This window comes from Cibotium barometz, chromosome 7, assembly GCF_041138505.1.
Source record: "Cibotium barometz isolate CiBa-2024 chromosome 7, ASM4113850v1, whole genome shotgun sequence".
In the NCBI taxonomy this organism is placed as follows: Eukaryota; Viridiplantae; Streptophyta; class Polypodiopsida; order Cyatheales; family Cibotiaceae; genus Cibotium; species Cibotium barometz.
In genome coordinates, this window is record NC_141052.1 from 62,610,488 (window position 1) to 62,628,945 (window position 18,458).

The window sequence follows — 18,458 nt, forward strand, 5'->3', positions numbered from 1 at the left end:
TCTCCATGTCGGCAGTGGTGGCCACGACCTTATCATGCCCATGGAGAGTCCCATAGACCAAATTTCCAAGCTCAGTGGTAGCACGCTCATGTGCACTGTCATGGCGCACATTATCAAGAAGGATTGAGAGATTTGTCACTCACAAGACGATCCTCCTATTTTTCGCATGGAAGACAAGACAAGAAGCATTGGAATCTAAGAGAGATACCCAGGGGCAAGCTTGTAGACATGGATGCCTACATTGAAACAACACAACGGGATGGCTTTCTGTGCACGGACAAGGTAAGAGAGCTTCTACTGATGCATTTAATTAGACTCTGAGAGAGAGAGAGAGAGAGAGAGAGAGAGAGAGAGTTTAATCAGAGATCTCTACTTTTGTTGGCATATGAAGACACTCCAAACCCTAGCGAGCATGTTTTCCTTCTGGCTAGGCCACTTTCAACAGTAGCATTGAAAAAGAGTAGATCGCTCTCAAAGATTGGCCAAACGTGAATGACAATATGGATCTAGAGGTTGTTTTCACAATGGCAGATAACATACCCATGCCTTTTGGAGATCCCCTCAGTTTTCATGTCACAAATGGACAGTTTCTAGGTGTTGACTTCACGTTTTTGCTTGTGAACCATGCCTCCCCTATAAAAAGAGAGCCTTTGCCATTTTTGCTTGGGTAGCATACTTCATGTAGTGTAGAGCATATTTGAAATGCTTGAATGGACATGAATTTGAAAGCATACTTGAAAGAAATGCTAGATTGACATCCGCGCTCGCTGAGCTTAAAGCCTGTTCTCATGTTCGATGGGGATTCAAAAGTACCTCGCAAATTAAAAATTACAAATTCATTACCACATTTGAAAATGAGTTTTGTATCATGAATCAATAGGTAGGACTAATGGCCACCTTCAACACACTGAAGGTGTTTTGGTCCACTTTCGATATCGAAAGTGCTATTTGGAAAGAAACGTGGGAAGGGCACGTTCTCCTATGTTTATTAAATTTTGGGGAAGACTGTGCCAACTCCCCGCCATACTTTATGCATGGTTTTTTTTTAAAAAAAAACTTCACTCACACAAATGAGCACGAAAATCCTATAACTTGATGAATGACGTGCAACTCAGATTCAAATGTAGTAATGAATTTAAAATTATCTACCTTGCAATGTACTCTGAGATCTTTACGATGTCCATAGATTCCTCACGTTGAATATAATCATAGGCTTGATGTTCATACTCATTCTTTCTAGCTCTATAAGCAGTTCATATATACTTGAGAAAGATATGCATACAAAGAAGAGGTGCTGCAGAAATCGTATGAGTTGCAATGTCCTTCTTCATTCAAATGCTCCCAAACAGGAGGAGGGTACCAAGCATTCTAATTTTATTTTTGTCAACCGAGAAATACATTAGGCATTTGCAACACATCAATTCTGTTCGACCTCTCTCTCCTTCTCTCTCTCGCGCGCGCGCTGGGAAAGGGACAATGAGAACTTGTCGATTGTTTTGTAGCACTGGGGCCGGAAGGCGCTTATCGAAGGAGAACTTCAGGAAGAGGAAAGTAACTGTGCGCTTTTCATTTCATTTCCGCTGCTCTGCTCTCTATATCAGATTCCTGCAGTGGGGTCTTGGCCGTCCTTTGCGAGTCAGACACAAACCCACATGAATCGCAATGGATGGACTACTCCAAGTTGAGTTCAAGACGTGTGAAGATATGAAGAGTCTTGTGCAATGAAAGTACAAGAAGAAGACACAGTGATGGTGGCGGTTGGATATGCTTAAGTTAGAGGTGGCGCTCCCTTCTGCGGGAAGAAGGTATGGTGCCCTTTCAACCTTCAGTTGAGAACTTTGCATGCATCTTGCTCAAGTGCAGAAAGGAGAGGAACCACGCGCATGTGCTGCACTTGCATGCTTACATGCGTAAAAGTGGGCTGGAATCCCATACATCACTTGGGAACTACCTTGTCTTGATGTTGGTCGAAGTTGGAAGCATGTGCCATGCCCAGCAGGTTTTCAACAGGCTGGCATATCGAGATGAGTGTACGTGGAATTTTCTCATCGCAGGTTACGTTAAACAAAGGGAGTCACAACATGCTCTCACTTTATACCAGAAAATGCAGGAGGATGATTCTCTACATCCTAGTCCATACGTTTTTGTGGTGTTGCTGAAGGCTTGTGTTACACTGAAAGATCTTGAAAGAGGCTGTGAAATACATGCTGAGGTTGCTAAGATGGGGTTGCTAGCAAGAAATGTATTCATTGGCAGCATGTTGGTCAATATGTATGCCAAATGTGGCATCCTTGCAAAAGCCGAGGAAGTGTTTGACAGGCTCCCAGTTCGAAATGTAGTCTCATGGAATGCACTAATAGCAGGATATGTAGAACACGGGCATTGTGAGAAAGGACTTAACTCATACGAACAGATGCAACATGAGGGCATCTCTCCAGATGCTGTTACACTTGTTTGCAGCTTGAAAGCTTGTGGCACCGGAGGAGCCACAGTCAAGGGTCGAGAAATACATGCTGAGATTGCTAGAAAAGGGCTTGAAAGAGATCTTGTGGTTGGCAGCACGTTGGTCGATATGTATGCCAAATGTGGCTCTCTTGCAAGTGCACAGGAAGTGTTTGACACGCTCCTGGTTCGAAATGTAGTCTCGTGGAATGCACTAATTGCAGCGTACTTGGAACAGGGGCATGGTGAGGAAGCACTCAACTGTTTCAAACAGATGCAACATGATGGCATCTCTCCAAATGCTATAACATTTGTTTGCAGCTTGAAAGCTTGTGGCAGCATAGGAGACACAGACAGGGGCCTAGAAAGACATGCTGAAATTGCCACAAAAGGGTTGGAAAGAGACATTGTGGTTGGCAGCACCTTGGTGGATATGTATGTGAAATGTGGCTCCCTTGTAAAAGCACAAGAAGTGTTTGGCAAGCTTCCGGTTCGAGATGTGTTCTCATGGAATGCACTACTTGCAGGATATGCAGAACATGGGTGTGGTAAGGATGCATTCGACTGTTTTCAACAGATGCAACACGAGGGCATCTCTGCAGATGCTATCACATATGTTTGCAGCTTGAAAGCTTGTGGCACAACCAAGGGACGAGAAATACATGCTGAGATTGCAAGAAAAGGGTTGGAAAGAAACGTCTTCGTTGGGGGGACCTTGATCCATATGTATACTAAATGCGGCTCACTTGCAGAAGCACAGGACGTGTTTGACAAGCTTCCAACTCGAATTGTAGTCTTATGGAATGCACTAATTGCAGGATATGCTGACCATGGGCATGCTAAGGAAGCACTCAACTGTTTTGAACAGATGCAAGCTGAGGGCATCTCTTGGGATGCTGTCACACTTGTATGCTGCTTGAAAGCTTGTGGTAGAATAGGAGCCAGAGGAAAGGGACTCCATATACATGCTGAGGCTGTCAGAAAAGGGTTTCCGGAAAGAGATGTCTTTGTTGGCAGCACCTTGGTCGACATGTATGCTAAGTTCGGCTCACTAGCAGAAGCACAGGTTTTGTTTGACAAGCTTCCAGTTCGAAATATGATCTCATGGAATGCACTAACGACAGGCTATGCAGAGCATGAGTGTGGTGAGAAAGCACTGAAGTGTTTTGAACAAATGCAACGTGAGGGTGTCTCTCCGGATTCTTTCACAATTGTTTGCAGCTTGAAAGCTTGCTCCAGCATAGGAGCTTGGGACAAGGGCCGAGAAATACATATTGAGATCGCCAAAAAAGGATGGCTGGAAAGAGATGTTTTGGTTGGCAGCACCTTGGTGGATATGTATGCCAAATGTGGCTTGCTTGCAGAAGCACATGAAGTGTTTGACAAGCTTCCAGCTCAAGATGTGGTCTTGTGGACTGCATTAATCACTGGATATGCCGAACACGGGGGTGGTGAGGAAGCGCTCAACAGTTTTGGAGAGATGCAATGTGAGGGCATCCCCCCCGTTGCTTCCACATTTGTTTGCATCTTGAAAGCTTGTAGCAGAACAGGAGCTATAGTCAAGGGGCGAGAAATGCATGCTGAGATTATCAGTAAAGGGTTGGAAAGAGAGCTCCTCATTGGCAATACCTTGGTGGATATGTACGCTAAATGTGGCCTGCTTGCAGAAGCACAGGTTGTGTTTGACAAGCTCCCAGTTAGAGATGTAGTCTCGTGGACAGCATTAATCACAGGAAATGTTGAACATGGGGGTGATGAGGAGGCACTCAAATGTTTTGAACGGATGCAACATGAGGGAGTCTCTCCGGGTGCTGTCACATTTGTTTGCAGCCTGAAAGCTTGTTCCAGCACAGGAGCCACAGCTAAGGGACAAGAATTACATGCTGATATTGCCAGAAAAGGTTTGGAAAGAGAGCTCCTAGTTGGCAGTTCGTTGGTTGATATGTATGCTAAATCTGGCTCACTTGCAGAAGCTCAGAGAGTGTTTGACAAGCTTCCAGTGCAAATTATAGTTTCGTGGAATGCATTAATAGCAGGATATACTGAACACGAGCATGGTGCGGAAGCACTCAACTCTTTTGAACTGATGCAACAGGAGGGCATTCCTTCGGATGCTGTCACACTCGTTTGCAGCATGAAAGCTTGTGGAAGTATAGGAGCAACAATCAAGGGACAAGAAGTACATGCTGAGATAGCCAGAAAAGGGTTGGAAGGAGAGCTCCTTATTGGAAACACCTTGGTTGATATGTATGCTAAATTTGGTTTGCTTGCAGAAGCACAAAAAGTGTTTGAAGAGCTTCCAGTTCAAACCGTTGTCTCATGGACTGCACTAATTGCAGGATATGTGGAAAATGGACATGGTGAGGAGGCACTCTACTATTCTGAACAGATGCAATATGAGGGCATCTTGCCGAATGCTGTCACATTTGTTTTCATCTTGAAAGCTTGTAGCAGCATAGGAGACACAGACAGGGGCCAAGAAATACATGCTGAGATTGTCAGAACAGGGTTACTGGAAAGAGATGTTTTTGTTGGTAGCACCTTGGTTGATATGTATGCCAAATGTGGCTTGCTTGCAAAAGCACAGGCAGTGTTTGACAAGCTTCCAGTGCATGATGTGGTCTCTTGGACTGCACTAATCTCAGGATATGCCGAACATGGACATGGTGAGGAGGCACTCAAGTGCTTTGAACAGATGCAACATGAGGGTGTCCTTCCAGATGCTGTCACACTTGCTTGCAGCTTGACAGCTTGTGGCAGCATAGGATCTACAGTCAAGGGCCAAGGCATACATGTAGAGGTTGCAAAAAAGGGTTTGGAAAGAGATCTCCTCATTGGCAACACTTTGGTCAATATGTATGCTGAATGTGGCTTGCTTTTAGAAGCACAGAAAGTGTTTGACAGGCTCCCAGTTCGAGACATGGTCTCATGGATTGCACTAGTTGCAGGATATACCGAACATGGGCATGGTGAGGAGGCACTTCATTGTTTTGAACAGATGCAACATGAGGGCCTCTCTCCAAATGCTGCTACACTTGTTTGCAGCTTGACAGCTTGTAGCAGCATAGGAGCCATGGTAAAGGGCCGAGAAACTCATGGTGAGTTTGCCAAAAAAGGGTTAGAGAGAGAGATCCTCGGTGGCAACACCCTGATTGACATGTATGCTAAATGTGGCTCGCTTGCCGAAGCACAAGAAGTGTTTGACAAGCTTTCAGTTCGAGATGTGGTCTCATGGAATGCACTAATTGCAGGATATGCTGAACATGGGCGCGGTGAGGAGGCACTCGACTGTTTCAAACAGATGCAACACGAGGGCATCTCTCCAGATGCTGTCACTCTTCTTTGCAGCTTGATGGCTTGTGGCAGCATAGGAGCCATAGTCACAGGCCAAGAAATACATGCTGAGATTGCCAGAAAAGGTTTGGAAAGTGAGCTCCTTATTGGTAACACTTTAGTCGATATGTATGTCAAATGTGGCTTGCTTGCAACAGCACATAATGTGTTTGACAAGCTTCCAGTTCGAGATATAGTCTCGTGGAATGCACTAATCACAGGACATGCCCAGCTTGGAGAGAGTGAAAATGTTTTCCATATATTTGACAGAGTGATAGGAGATGGTTTGAAGCCAGATCTGGTCACACTCATCAGTGTTCTTAATGCATGCAGTCATGCAGGTCTAGTGGATAAGGGTCAGATGTACTTCGATGCCATTAGAAATGACTATGGTTTCACCCCATCTCTTGAGCATTACAATTGCATGGTGGATCTCCTTGGCCGTGCAGGCCATATAGACAAGGCGGTTGCGATGATCAAGAAGATGCCATTCCATCCTGGTATTGTGGTTTGCCTTACTGTGTTGGGAGCCTGTAGAAAGTGGGGCAATATAGAGCTTGGAAGATATGCCTTTGAACAAGCAATGCGATTGGATGAAAAGGATGCTGCGATTTATGTCTGTATGTCTAACATCTATGCAGATGCTGCCATGCAGGAGGATGCAGACAAGGTTGGGGCAATGAGAGTGGAAAAACAAGCACGAAAAAAGCCAGGACATAGACGGTGGCCAGAAGTGTGAGTTCCTTTTAGTGGGGGAGGAAAGGGTTCCCACAGAAAAACATTATGGAAAACATCTTCTGCCCAAAATGACAGGAAAGGTATATCCCAGGTTTGCTATGTGTGTCATGAGGCATTTCCAATCATGAAAAGCAAGTAGTGTTATGCAGGCAAAGTGAGAAGTTCTCAGGTGTGCCTTAGTCACTACACCCAAGGGGACATAAGTATAGGTCAAATATCTCTGGGTTTGCAATGATTCCCTGATTCTATCCTTATATCTGTCAAGGTTGTGTTGACACGAACACACGCTAAGTTGGCTAGCTAAAGGGAAGCGGGGTAAAACCACTGATGACCTGGAAGGAAGCCAGCACTTCCAAAAGTGCAAAAGAAGGGCGAAACAGAAGAAGAAGAATATCCAAATAGGACAAGGGGACGACAAAGTGGAGGATTCCTCTTCTGCCAGTTCTCTGCCTTCTATTCTCGAAGGTGAAACTTTGCGCTATCATCCAACAGTCCTACTCTCTGTACCACACTGATCCAGGATGGCCATCATCAAGCACTAACATCATCCCCGCTTCATTCCAAATCTGGTTCCACAAGTCATCTGGCAGGTCCGTCCAACAGCTCAAATCCAGTCCGATGCCCGTGACTGCTCCAGTTTAGCAGTCCAGATTTAGTCCATCTTCACTGTTGGGGGGACAATTTTATGCTCCAGATGTTCCAGTGGAAGACGGCGTCATCTGTTAACTTCAGATCCGGCTCTGTCCAAGCAATCCACCGTTGACGTCTAATCTGGCACGTCTTTGGGCAAGCGTCTCCAAGTTTTTATTAATCTCATTACTAGAAGTGAGTCTTGCACTCATCTCTCTATTATGAATATCCCTATTTCTATTGGGGGGCAAAAATTATAGAAATCAATCTTACTTTATCTTCATCGGATTCATGTTTTGGAGTAACTATTTCCTTTTTTGGAGTGGAGGAATGGGAATCCATTCTGGTTTTAGGGCTTAATGGGAAAGAAGAAGAAAAAGTGAGAGCTTTGTCTTGAGCAAGATCATGGAACGAAGGATTGCGAATTTTATTCGTGCAATCATTGCTTGGTGAGAGTTCATCGCAAAACTTTTTGTCCCCATTAGCTTTTGAGGAGTAGTTTGATGACATTTCTCATGCATTCCGAAAGGCTGCATCAACTTAGCGGATAGAGCATGCTTTGGATTGATATTTTTTTTACGTTGTTAGAGGATGGTCTTCACTAGCATCTTATGCATAATAGGGGTGACCATATGTCATGTTCGAGCATCATGAGGATTGAGGCATTGCAATCAACGGTTAGAATCCATCAACTGCTAGAATCTTAGAAAAGTGCGCACGGGGGAGTGAGAGATGATAATAGTGATGATGAGAGTGAGGATGATCTTAATAACCATGATGATGCGATGGATGTGGTGGTGGTTGAAGGAGTATGGGAGGAGTGTGAAGGACATAAGAGCTAAGTGATGTCCTTGGGTGTCCCCAGCTTCGCATCGGATTTACCCTATGGTTTGGCAGATGGTCAGGATACTGGTGATGATTTGGTTGAGGATGAAGATGTCATAGTACCTTATGTTGTGGATAGAGAATCTACTCATGATGATTATGAGGTTATCACACTGCTCTTGAATTTTATAACTCATGATGATGCCATAGAGTCTTATATTGAGGATACTGTTGATGATGTGTATGTGGATGTTGTTTATGGTCATGAATGACATGGAGAATGTTTCCATGAATCTAGACTATGTTCATGTGCTCTTTGATTCACTTGGCATTGGTGTTCATGTTCCAGAAGCTTGCATTGAGCCTATTCATGATGATGATGTAGTGCATGATGGCGTGATTTCACACAATGCAGATATTTCCACACGATTCAAATCCACAGGCTTCGGATGCTATTGACGTCCATGGCAGTGAGCTGGCTCTTCGTCTTGAGCCTATTCCAGATTCACAACTATGTTCTAGATGATTTTGCTGTACTTTTCCTCCAGATCCAAGAAAGAGCAATGATATTGATGTTCATGTTCATGCTTATGCTCATAGTTGCATGGTTTCACATGTTAGTGACATATCTATTGTTCCGGATATACAGACTCTCATTGAGTCTACACAGGTTGCAGATAGTGATTCAGATGGTCAATATGTTTCAGATTCTTTTTCTATGGGTGTCAGTGGTGATTATCTTCATGGTGATGTTACCGTATGTGATCCGGATTGTAAGATCCCTCCCTACTACTCCCAATACGTAAATGCAAAAATTATCAATAGAAGGGTCAATTTTTTAGAATGTGTAGAGAGAATTTGTGTTAAACATATGTACTCTGGAGAGAGAGTGTTCTAAAGTCATGAAATATTGAGAAAAGTGAAGAAAATAGTGTAAAACCAAAGATACAAAGAGAAATTAACCTTGGAGAATTTACTTGGAGTCCTTGGGTGTGCACAAGTACAGTTGATGCATCTTGCACATCCTTAAATCATAAAAGTAAGTTATTGAGAGAAATTTAAATTTATTGCCTTAGAGTAATAAGAAAAAAATATTAAATTGGAGTGAAAAAGCATAAGGGATTATGTGTAAAATAATAGCACAAGTGTGCATATATGCACAAATCGATTAAAATCAAGAAACCTTATATATTGAGAATTGTAAAGTTAAATGGTTTAAATGTTTTAGACTAAGGGTTGGAAGGTTAAAACTGGTTCTTATATAAAAAGAATTGGTTTTTATCAGAAAGCCTAAAAATAGGTGGAGTTGTGCAGCTAATTTTATGCGAAAGGGATAAAAGCATCTCTATATTATCTTAAGGAAGAATTTCACAAAGCTGCCACGTGACAAGAATTTTGAGGTTCGGGAAGGGGAGGAGGAGGTTTGGGTAGAATTTGATTTTGGAAGCCTCAAAAGACGTGCGAAGCATAGGTTCCCAACTAGTAGTCAATAGTGGTAGGCATGTTTATTTGTCAAAAATTAAGGAGGCAAAGCATAAATGAGAATTAATATGGCTAAATGCTATGAATCGCCACTTTCTCAAAAAAAAAAAAGAGAGAGAGAGAGAGGATGATTTTTCAATGCCTATACGAATGTTTTTTCCACGTCTACTAAAGACTTTTGGATGACAAATTGAGATTGTTACTTGAGAATTGGACACCTCCAACCTTATCTAATACTTATGTAAATCTAATTTTGTCCAAAAATTGTTATTCATGCTTATTTTCTTGTTTTAAAAATTGAATTTCATTATGATAATTCTATATTTAGTTTATTCCTATTTGAATTCAATTGTCTTGCACAATTTTCAAGAATAGAGAAATAGCTTTAGATCTTAGTTTATCCTTTCTTCAAATTTCCAAGTATATACCATAGTATATCCTTTTAAGTTTATTTTCAATTTCCAATTGAAGGTAGAATATATTTATACCTAGGATGGGAGATTAAATAATAGATTAGGATGATTTTGTAAATTTTTGAATTTAAAATAATATATTAGTTAATTAAATTCTAGAGATAGTATATAAATATGCATGAATTAAATAAAGAATTGACCTTAGATGACCATAGGAGAATCTATAATTATTATGTGTATGAATAGATTGTGAAATAGGATGGATGGAATTTGAGAGAGAGAGATTAAGCTTAAGCCTAGATTCTCCAAAGAGAACCTAGTTAAATGACCAAGTTATGGATATAAATGGTGGATAGGATCTCTAATTCAATACTAATAGACTTGAACATTCAATGTTTAAATCTATTTAATTTCTTGAACAACGGATGTGACTTTCTAGAGAGAGAATGAGTCAATTATGTTAAGTTAAAGAGAGAATGTAATGTAAATGAGCTAGATGAATAGAGAGTAGGTCGATGTTGGTATGAAGTGATGAAAATTCAATTGAGGAGAGCCTATCTAGTACCAAATTCTAGTGAGGAAGGTATAAATATAGAGAGCTAGATGAATAGAGAGTAGGTCGATGTTGGTATGAAGTGATGAAAATTCAATTGAGGAGAGCCTATCTAGTACCAAATTCTAGTGAGGAAGGTATAAATATAGAGAGGATGATCATATGTGTAGAGAGAGTAATATAGCAGCTTATATAAGGTTGATTTTGAGAAAAAAATTGGTTAAGTTAAGATAATAGTGAAAATAGGGAAGAAGGAGAATAAGTATTTAGAAATAAAATTGGTGAACAATCTAGAGAGAGAAAGTAGAGGAAAGAAGAAATTTTACATCTAAAGTTACATTAATAAAGAAGGGTTGAGGGTTGTATTTGATTTATTAAAGAGACGATTGATTTAAATTGGTTTAGTTCTAAAGACTATTATGTATATGCGTGATCGTCATTTAATCTTGGATCAAACAAGGTTCTTAAAGAAATAAGATGGCTCAGTAATGATTATAGATCAGCTACTTACTCTAGGATTGAGAAAAGGACCATGAAGGACAATTCAAGGATGTAGAGTTATCCGGATTAAAAGTAAAATGTTGTTTGAATTGGTAAAGTCTTATGGACGAGACTTAATCAGACATACAGACTCTATAGCTAGTCAAAAGTATGGGATTGAATGTTAAGGTTCAATGTGGATTCCCTTGACTGCTGAGGTCACAGTGAGGCCAAATCTTGAATGTGTACCAAAAGGATAGATTCAAGTAAGTTGAACCAATTGGTCGACTTCAATGCAAGAAAGGGAATTCCATGCCAAAAAGTAATGAGTATGATATGTTGTTTGTATGTAAATGATTTTCATTATTTTTATACTTTTTCTTGAATTTGATAAATTGTTGAATTGATCAATGGCATAGGGTGAACCTCACATTGGAGAATGTGGAGGTACTACACGGGTTGTTATTCCATGTGAGTGGCACCTGCGGGTGGCTCATGTGATGACAGTCGATTGAAACCTTGATCCCTCACGATCAAGCATGGGTGAGCTTCCAATATGTCCAGGGGAAGAATAAGGCAGGCGATCTCTGTAGAAAAGGTTAGGAGTGTCGAAGGGAATCCATCCTCTATAGCATTGTGGTAGCAAGTGAATATGGCCATAGGTGAGGAGTGGTATGAGACGGCCCTCAGAGATGACAAGCTCCCAGATACTAGTAAACCTAGGACATATGATGAGGGCCCTTGGCATAACCGAGGATTAAATCCATGGCAAGCTGATGGTGGTTATACTGAGGGCTAACGATATGAGACCATGGCGGACCAACCAGAGTTACTGAGGGATTTGGAAGGAGAACAATGCATTTTGACATTTTATGTAATAAAGACAATGTCATGTATATATTTTTATATAAACTATTTTTTATTTACCATAATTTTGGTATTGTGATTGTGTGTATGTGAGTAAAGATATTCTTATTAGCAGTGTGTCGAATTTCTATGCTTGTTAAAGTACTAGCTTAGGAGCTTGGGTAGGAAAACCCTTGTACCAAGCACAACCTGTTGAGATATCGAGCTCTAGTGAGGCGGTGGACACTGACGACCCGCCTGGGGGATAGGCCCCGCACTTACACCACTGGCATGGTTGGTGAGATCTTGGGTGATATGCGGCCAGTGGGATGACAAGCTGTGTGACAGCCACTCTAGAGACTGGCATAGTTATAGCGCCAGGTCATTTAGTCGGGTTCACATTATAGAGAACCCGTGTATGTATTTGGTTGAGTACCTTTCATATTGTGTATACTCTTATCTTGTATATGGGTGTTGAGTGTTGAGTAGAGAAGAAGAAGATTTTCAGCCTCTCACTTTGTGTGTTCTCTATTAGGGTTTTGTGAGTGTGTGTGTGTGCTTGCAAGAGCTCAAGCTCTCTTCCCCCCTGCATCTTTTCATGGTATTAGAGCCTGGTTCGTGCTAAGGGCTGAGCTGCAAGCAAGAGAACCACAAGAAGCGGTACGAGGGTAAGAGCTTCAACTACTCTTCCCTATTGTGTTGGTGACTACACCCTTGTCGGGAGCTCTACGGGAGGCACCGGCAAACGATCTCTAATTGAGGAGCTTTCTTCGCGGGAGTAAAGCTATAGGGCAACTATACAGTCCTTTGGACTGAATCCTTTGGACTGAAATTTTCGGGCCGAAAACGCATTTCGGGCGCGTCTGGACCTCCGTTTTTCAGAAAGCAGGCGATTTCGAGCACTGCGGGTAAGTCATCGATTCTCTGTAGAACTCTGTTTTAAGTACTGCAGGAAGACAGATTGACTGTGCAGACACTGTGGGTGCTGCAAAGAGGTCTACAGTTGCCATTGGGTGTATGTATGCACATTGAGGTCACTGGTTGTGACATTTGAGTGGACTGCAGTACCGCTGTGCAGAAAATACAGCAGTTGTGCAGGAAAAACCAGAGTGCAGTTTCTCGTAAAATTGTGTGTTTGGCAAGATGTCTAATGATGGCATAACACAGATTGTGGCTGAGAAGCTGGATAAGAATAACTTCCATGCTTGGAGGTTCAGGTTGACTAATTTCCTGATGGGAAAAGGCTATTGGGACTACATAGAAGGTGAACATGAAGAGGCACCGGAGATACCGGACATAAATCCTACTGCTGCAGATGTGAAAGAGTTTAAAGACTGGAACCAAGGAGCCAGGAAGGTTATGTATTGGCTATCCATTAGCATACAGGACACCATGATTGGGCACATTCAGGATGCCAAGTCCCCCAAGGAGGCGTGGGACACCTTGGTAAAGCTTTATGAAACAAATACCAAGGCACGTAAGATACAGTTGAAGAATGAACCTCATACTGTGGAGAAAAAGAGCATGTCTGTGAATGACTATGCGCTGAAGATAAAGGGTATTGTGGAATCCCTTGCATCTATTGGTGTGTCAGTAGATGATGATGACAAGGTGGAAGTCTGTCTACGTGGTCTCGGGCCACAATACAAGGCGTTTAAGACGTCTATTCAGACTCGGGAAAACATTCCCAACTTTACAGATTTGGTGTCTATGCTGGTTATCGAAGAGAAGAACTTGGGTGAAGACCAACAGTCTTCACAAAGCAAAAACAGTTCAGAGCAACAGGCCTTCTACACGAGTTCAGGAAGAGGACGAGGTAGAGGAGGCCGTGGACACGGTCAAGGAGGTGGCCGAACAGGTAATCAGAATTATGGCCAGCAGCAGCAGCAACAACAACAGTCCCAGAATCAACAACAACAACAACACGCAGGTGGAAGAGGCAAATTCAGAGGCAGGGGAAGTCAAAGAGGTCGTGGAAATTGGCAAAGGCAATATAATGATGCACGTGAATGCTATTATTGTGGTAAGCAAGGACATGTGCAGGCAGAATGTTATAAGAAGCAGGCTGACATGCAAAATGGGAAAGTGCAGCAAAACAACTATGCATCCTCAAGCAGAAATAATGAGGATAATGAAAGGTTGTTTGTTATGCAGCATGTTGTGAATGCCATGTCTGGAAATGTTGATGCAGCACAAAAAGATAATGTATGGTATGTGGATTCAGGCGCTTCGAACCACATGACGAGTCATGGGGAGTGGTTCAAGGAGATGAAAAACCCAGAAAGACCAGGTTTTGTGGAAACAGGGGATGACACTGCTCATCCAATTGCCCACATTGGAGATGTGCCATTGTCTATGCAGGATGGCAAAGTGAAGTACCTTGCAGATGTACTTCATGTACCGAACATAACAAAGAATCTGGTTTCAGTTGGCCAGATGATTGAGCAGGGGTTGCAGGTTCGGTTTAACCCTGATGGATGTTATGTTAAAGATTTTAAAGACAAGTGCAAGTTGGTTGCAAAAGGCAACAGAGTGGGCAGAATGTTTACGTTGGATGTAGACATGCCTGAGATGAGTGCTGCGATGTTTGCAAATGGTTCAGGAATTGTTGTAGACACAGACATATGGCATAAAAGAATTGGACATGTGAATGTGCAGAGATTGAAGTCTATGCAGACAAAAGGAATTGTGACAGGGCTGCCAAAATTTAAAGTGGAAGGTATGCATAAAATCTGTGAAGCATGCCAATTTGGGAAGCAAACAAAGCATGTGTTTCCACGTAACAGATATGTGAGCAGAAATGCACTAGATGTTGTGCATTCAAATGTATGGGGTCCTACGAAGACCATATCTATGGGAGGCTGCAGGTATTATGTGACTTTCATTGATGACCACACAAGGAAAGTGTGGGTATATTTCATGAAGGAGAAGAGTGAGGTGTTTACTCACTTTCAGAATTTCAGAGTTTTGGTTGAAAAGCAAACAGGGAAATATGTAAAGTGCCTAAGGTCAGATGGAGGGGGAGAGTACTTCTCCAATGAGTTCTCTGAATATTTGAAGAAGAATGGTATTCGGAGACAGTATACATGCAGATACACTCCGCAGCAAAATGGAGTTGCTGAGCGGAAAAACAGGCACATTGCTGAGATTGCGCGAGCATTGATGGAAGAGAAGAATATGCCGCATTGCTATTGGGCTGAGGCTGTTTCTACAGCAGTATACATCATGAACAGGACTCCAACTGCAGCCATACATGATGTAACTCCAGAGGAGAGGTTTACTGGTAGAAAACCTGATTTGTCTCATCTGAAAGTCTTTGGATGCATTGCATATGTGCATGTGCCAGATGAGCTGAGAACTAAGCTGGATCCGAAAGCTGAAAAATGTGTGTTTATTGGATATTCCCTTGAGCAAAAGGGATACAGGTGTTATAACTCTGCTACACGTGAATTGAGAGTAAGCAGGGATGTTGTCTTTGATGAGATGAGCAGCTGGTATGCTGCTGGAAAAGAAGCTGTTGGGGCTGATGTGAGTGGAAGTGTGGTTGCACAGAATGCAGGTCAGCAATCATAGTCTTTGAGTGGACCAGGAGAGTCCTCATCTAGTGGGTCTGTTGATAGACCATGGAGTGGCAGGCTGCGTCATAATACCAGCCCTGCAAATGTGATTACTACATCACGTAAAGGAAAAGAGAAAATGGTTGAGCCCCTTGGTATGCCTGACATTTCTGCAGGGCATTCTCATGTTTACGGAGAGTCTAGTGGCTCAGATATGAGCCTTGATGAGGAGCTTGGGATCCCAGCTATGAGAACACCTGGTGTAAAGAAGGCTGTGGAAGCCATGAATGAGAAGCTGTGAAGATCTGGGAGAGTGAGAAATCCTGTGCAGAGATTTACCTATGATGGTTATGTGGCACATCACTATGCATATATGGCAAAGGTTGTGCAGGTTGTTGAGCCCACATGCATTGATGAGGCTGTTGGAAATGTGTGTTGGGAGAAAGCTATGGATGAGGAGATGGATGCACTATATGGAAATGAAACTTGGGATTTAGTGCAATTGCCAGAAGGCAAGAAAGCCATTGGATGCAAGTGGGTGTACAAAGTTAAACATAACAGTGATGGAAGCATAAACAGGTACAAGGCTAGATTGGTAGCCAAAGGATATGCGCAGACATATGGGATTGATTATGAGGAAACTTTCAGCCCAGTTGCCAAGATGGCAACGGTGAGAGTTGTGATAGCAGTGGCTGCGTCAAAGCAATGGTCTTTACATCAGATGGATGTAAAGAATGCATTCTTGCATGGGGATTTGCAAGAAGAGGTGTATATACTGCAGCCACCTGGTTATGAGGATGTGGGTCACCCCGAGCATGTTTGCAGGTTGAAGAAAGCCTTGTATGGCTTAAAGCAAGCACCAAGAGCATCTGACAAGATTTCTGAATATCTTGTCACTATTGGCTTTCATGTAGCCAATGCAGATTTCTCATTGTATGTGAGACATGGTGATAGAGGCGTTGTGCTTGTTGTCATCTATGTAGATGACTTGATCATTACGGGGGACCATGATGCAGAGATCTTTGATGTAAAGATCTTGCTTAGACAGAAGTTCAAGATGAAGGATCTCGGGGAGCTCAGATATTTCTTGGGCATTGAGGTGATTAGGTCACCACATGGTATTGGATTACTGCAGAGACAGTATGGCTTGGACATGTTGTCCAAGTATGGTATGACAGGCTGTAAGCCTATTTCTGTGCCATTGGATCAGAATGGCAGGTTGAGTGCAGATTCAGGAGAGATCTTGGAGGATCCTACTATGTACAGGAGCATAGTAGGAAGTTTGATCTACATGACGATCACCAGACCAGATTTGAGCTATGATGTTGGGTTGGTGAGTCAGTTTCTGCAGGTTCCACGGAAACCGCATTTGGATGCAGTGAGACGCATACTGAGGTATGTGAAGTCTACTTTACATTGTGGACTATTCTATGAGACTGGGACAGAGATATGTGTACATGGGTACACAGATGCTGATTGGGCTGGTAGTATCTCAGACAGAAGATCTACCAGTGGATTCATGTTTTCTTTGGGGAGTGCTGCTGTGACTTGGAGCAGCAAGAAGCAGCCTACGGTTGCTCTATCGAGTACGGAGGCCAAGTACAGAGGAGCTGCTATGGCAGCATGTGAGGTAGCTTGGTTGAGAAAGCTACTTGCAGATTTGGGTCTATCAGTGGATAGACAAGTTGTCATTTTCTGTGACAACATTAGCAGTATACAGTTAGCCAGGAACCCAGTCTTTCATGCTCGTACAAAGCACATAGAGGTCCACTACCACTTCGTCAGAGAGAAGGTCTTGGCAGGAGACCTTGACCTTGTTTATGTCAGCATAGAGGATCAGGTAGCTGACATCTTCACCAAAGCATTGGGTACAGAGAAGCTCCGCAGATTCAGGGCTTCGCTTGGTGTACATGAGATGGAGTTGAGCTCGAGGGGGAGTGTTGAGATATCGAGCTCTAGTGAGGCGATGGACACTGACGACCCGCCTGGGGGATAGGCCCCGCACTTACACCACTGGCATGGTTGGTGAGATCTTGGGTGATATGCGGCCAGTGGGATGACAGGCTGTGTGACAGCCACTCTAGAGACTGGCATAGTTATAGCGCCAGCTCATTTAGTCGGGTTCACATTATAGAGAACCCGTGTATGTATTTGGTTGAGTACCTTTCATATTGTGTGTACTCTTGTCTTGTATATGGGTGTTGAGTGTTGAGTAGAGAAGAAGAAGATTTTCGCCTCTCACCTTGTGTGTTCTCTATTAGGGTTTTGTGAGTGTGTGTGTGTGTGTGCTTGCAAGAGCTCAAGCTCTCTTCCCCCCTGCATCTTTTCACAACCCACCTTTAAATTGAATTGGATCTCATGACTATGTGTTTGGGTAGTGGCTAACCAATGGGTCAGATAGGGTCAGGCATGGACATTGGATCTAATAAATATTTTTTCTAAAGAAATTGAGGGTTTGACTAGATTAGTTAACTTCAGAAGGCATTAAAATTGACCATAGTTTAATAATGAGTCATGGGGATTTTCTCCTCGATTTTTATATTGGTGGTTGCTTGCTTGTGGAACCTTGTGGAGCTGCCGAGTAACCAGCCTTCATAGAGGTTGTAGAGGAAATCTAGAGGAATGGCAATAATCCAGAGAAATCCCACTCTTTTCTTAGACAAGTGTATTTCCTAGTCAAGCATGCAACGCTACTAGGATATTATTTGCCTAGGATATTGTAGGGAGACTCCCCGACTGAGTTACTCTACCAGAATAAGAATAGCTTTTGCTAGATTTTATATTATAAATAGAGCCTCCAATTGTTAAAACCTATGTTATCTAAAATTGTCATACTTAGGTGTTTCATGATCTAAGATTACTGATGATGATCCTCTAAGGAGTCATTATCCATGAAGGAAGGTTAGGATTCTAAGTTACTCCTCGTCTTATTGTCACGCAGTCGAAAAGAAGATACCCTTGGTTATAACAACAGTTGCATGTGGAAATGTTTCGCATGGCCCTCTTGTCAGTGTAGGGGCATTGTTGTACCCTTGCAGCCTATCCAAAATCATTAACAATAAGGATGGAAACCTAGTGCATGTTTGTACAAGCAAGGGAATTTTAAACCATGTTTGAGTGTTTATTTGAACCATGTTTTTCAATTGATGTGATATAGTT

General features: G+C 42.5%; 1 protein-coding gene across 1 annotated transcript; it reads left to right on the forward strand.

Moving 5' to 3' along the window:
* Window positions 1–1,244: 1,244 nt before the first annotated feature.
* LOC147637296 (pentatricopeptide repeat-containing protein At2g39620-like) lies at window positions 1,245–7,540 on the forward strand. Its single transcript, XM_086800934.1, has one exon. It carries the CDS (start codon window positions 1,808–1,810, stop codon window positions 6,512–6,514), a length of 4,707 nt encoding a protein of 1,568 aa, XP_086657060.1. The 5' UTR covers window positions 1,245–1,807; the 3' UTR covers window positions 6,515–7,540.
* Window positions 7,541–18,458: the final 10,918 nt, after the last annotated feature.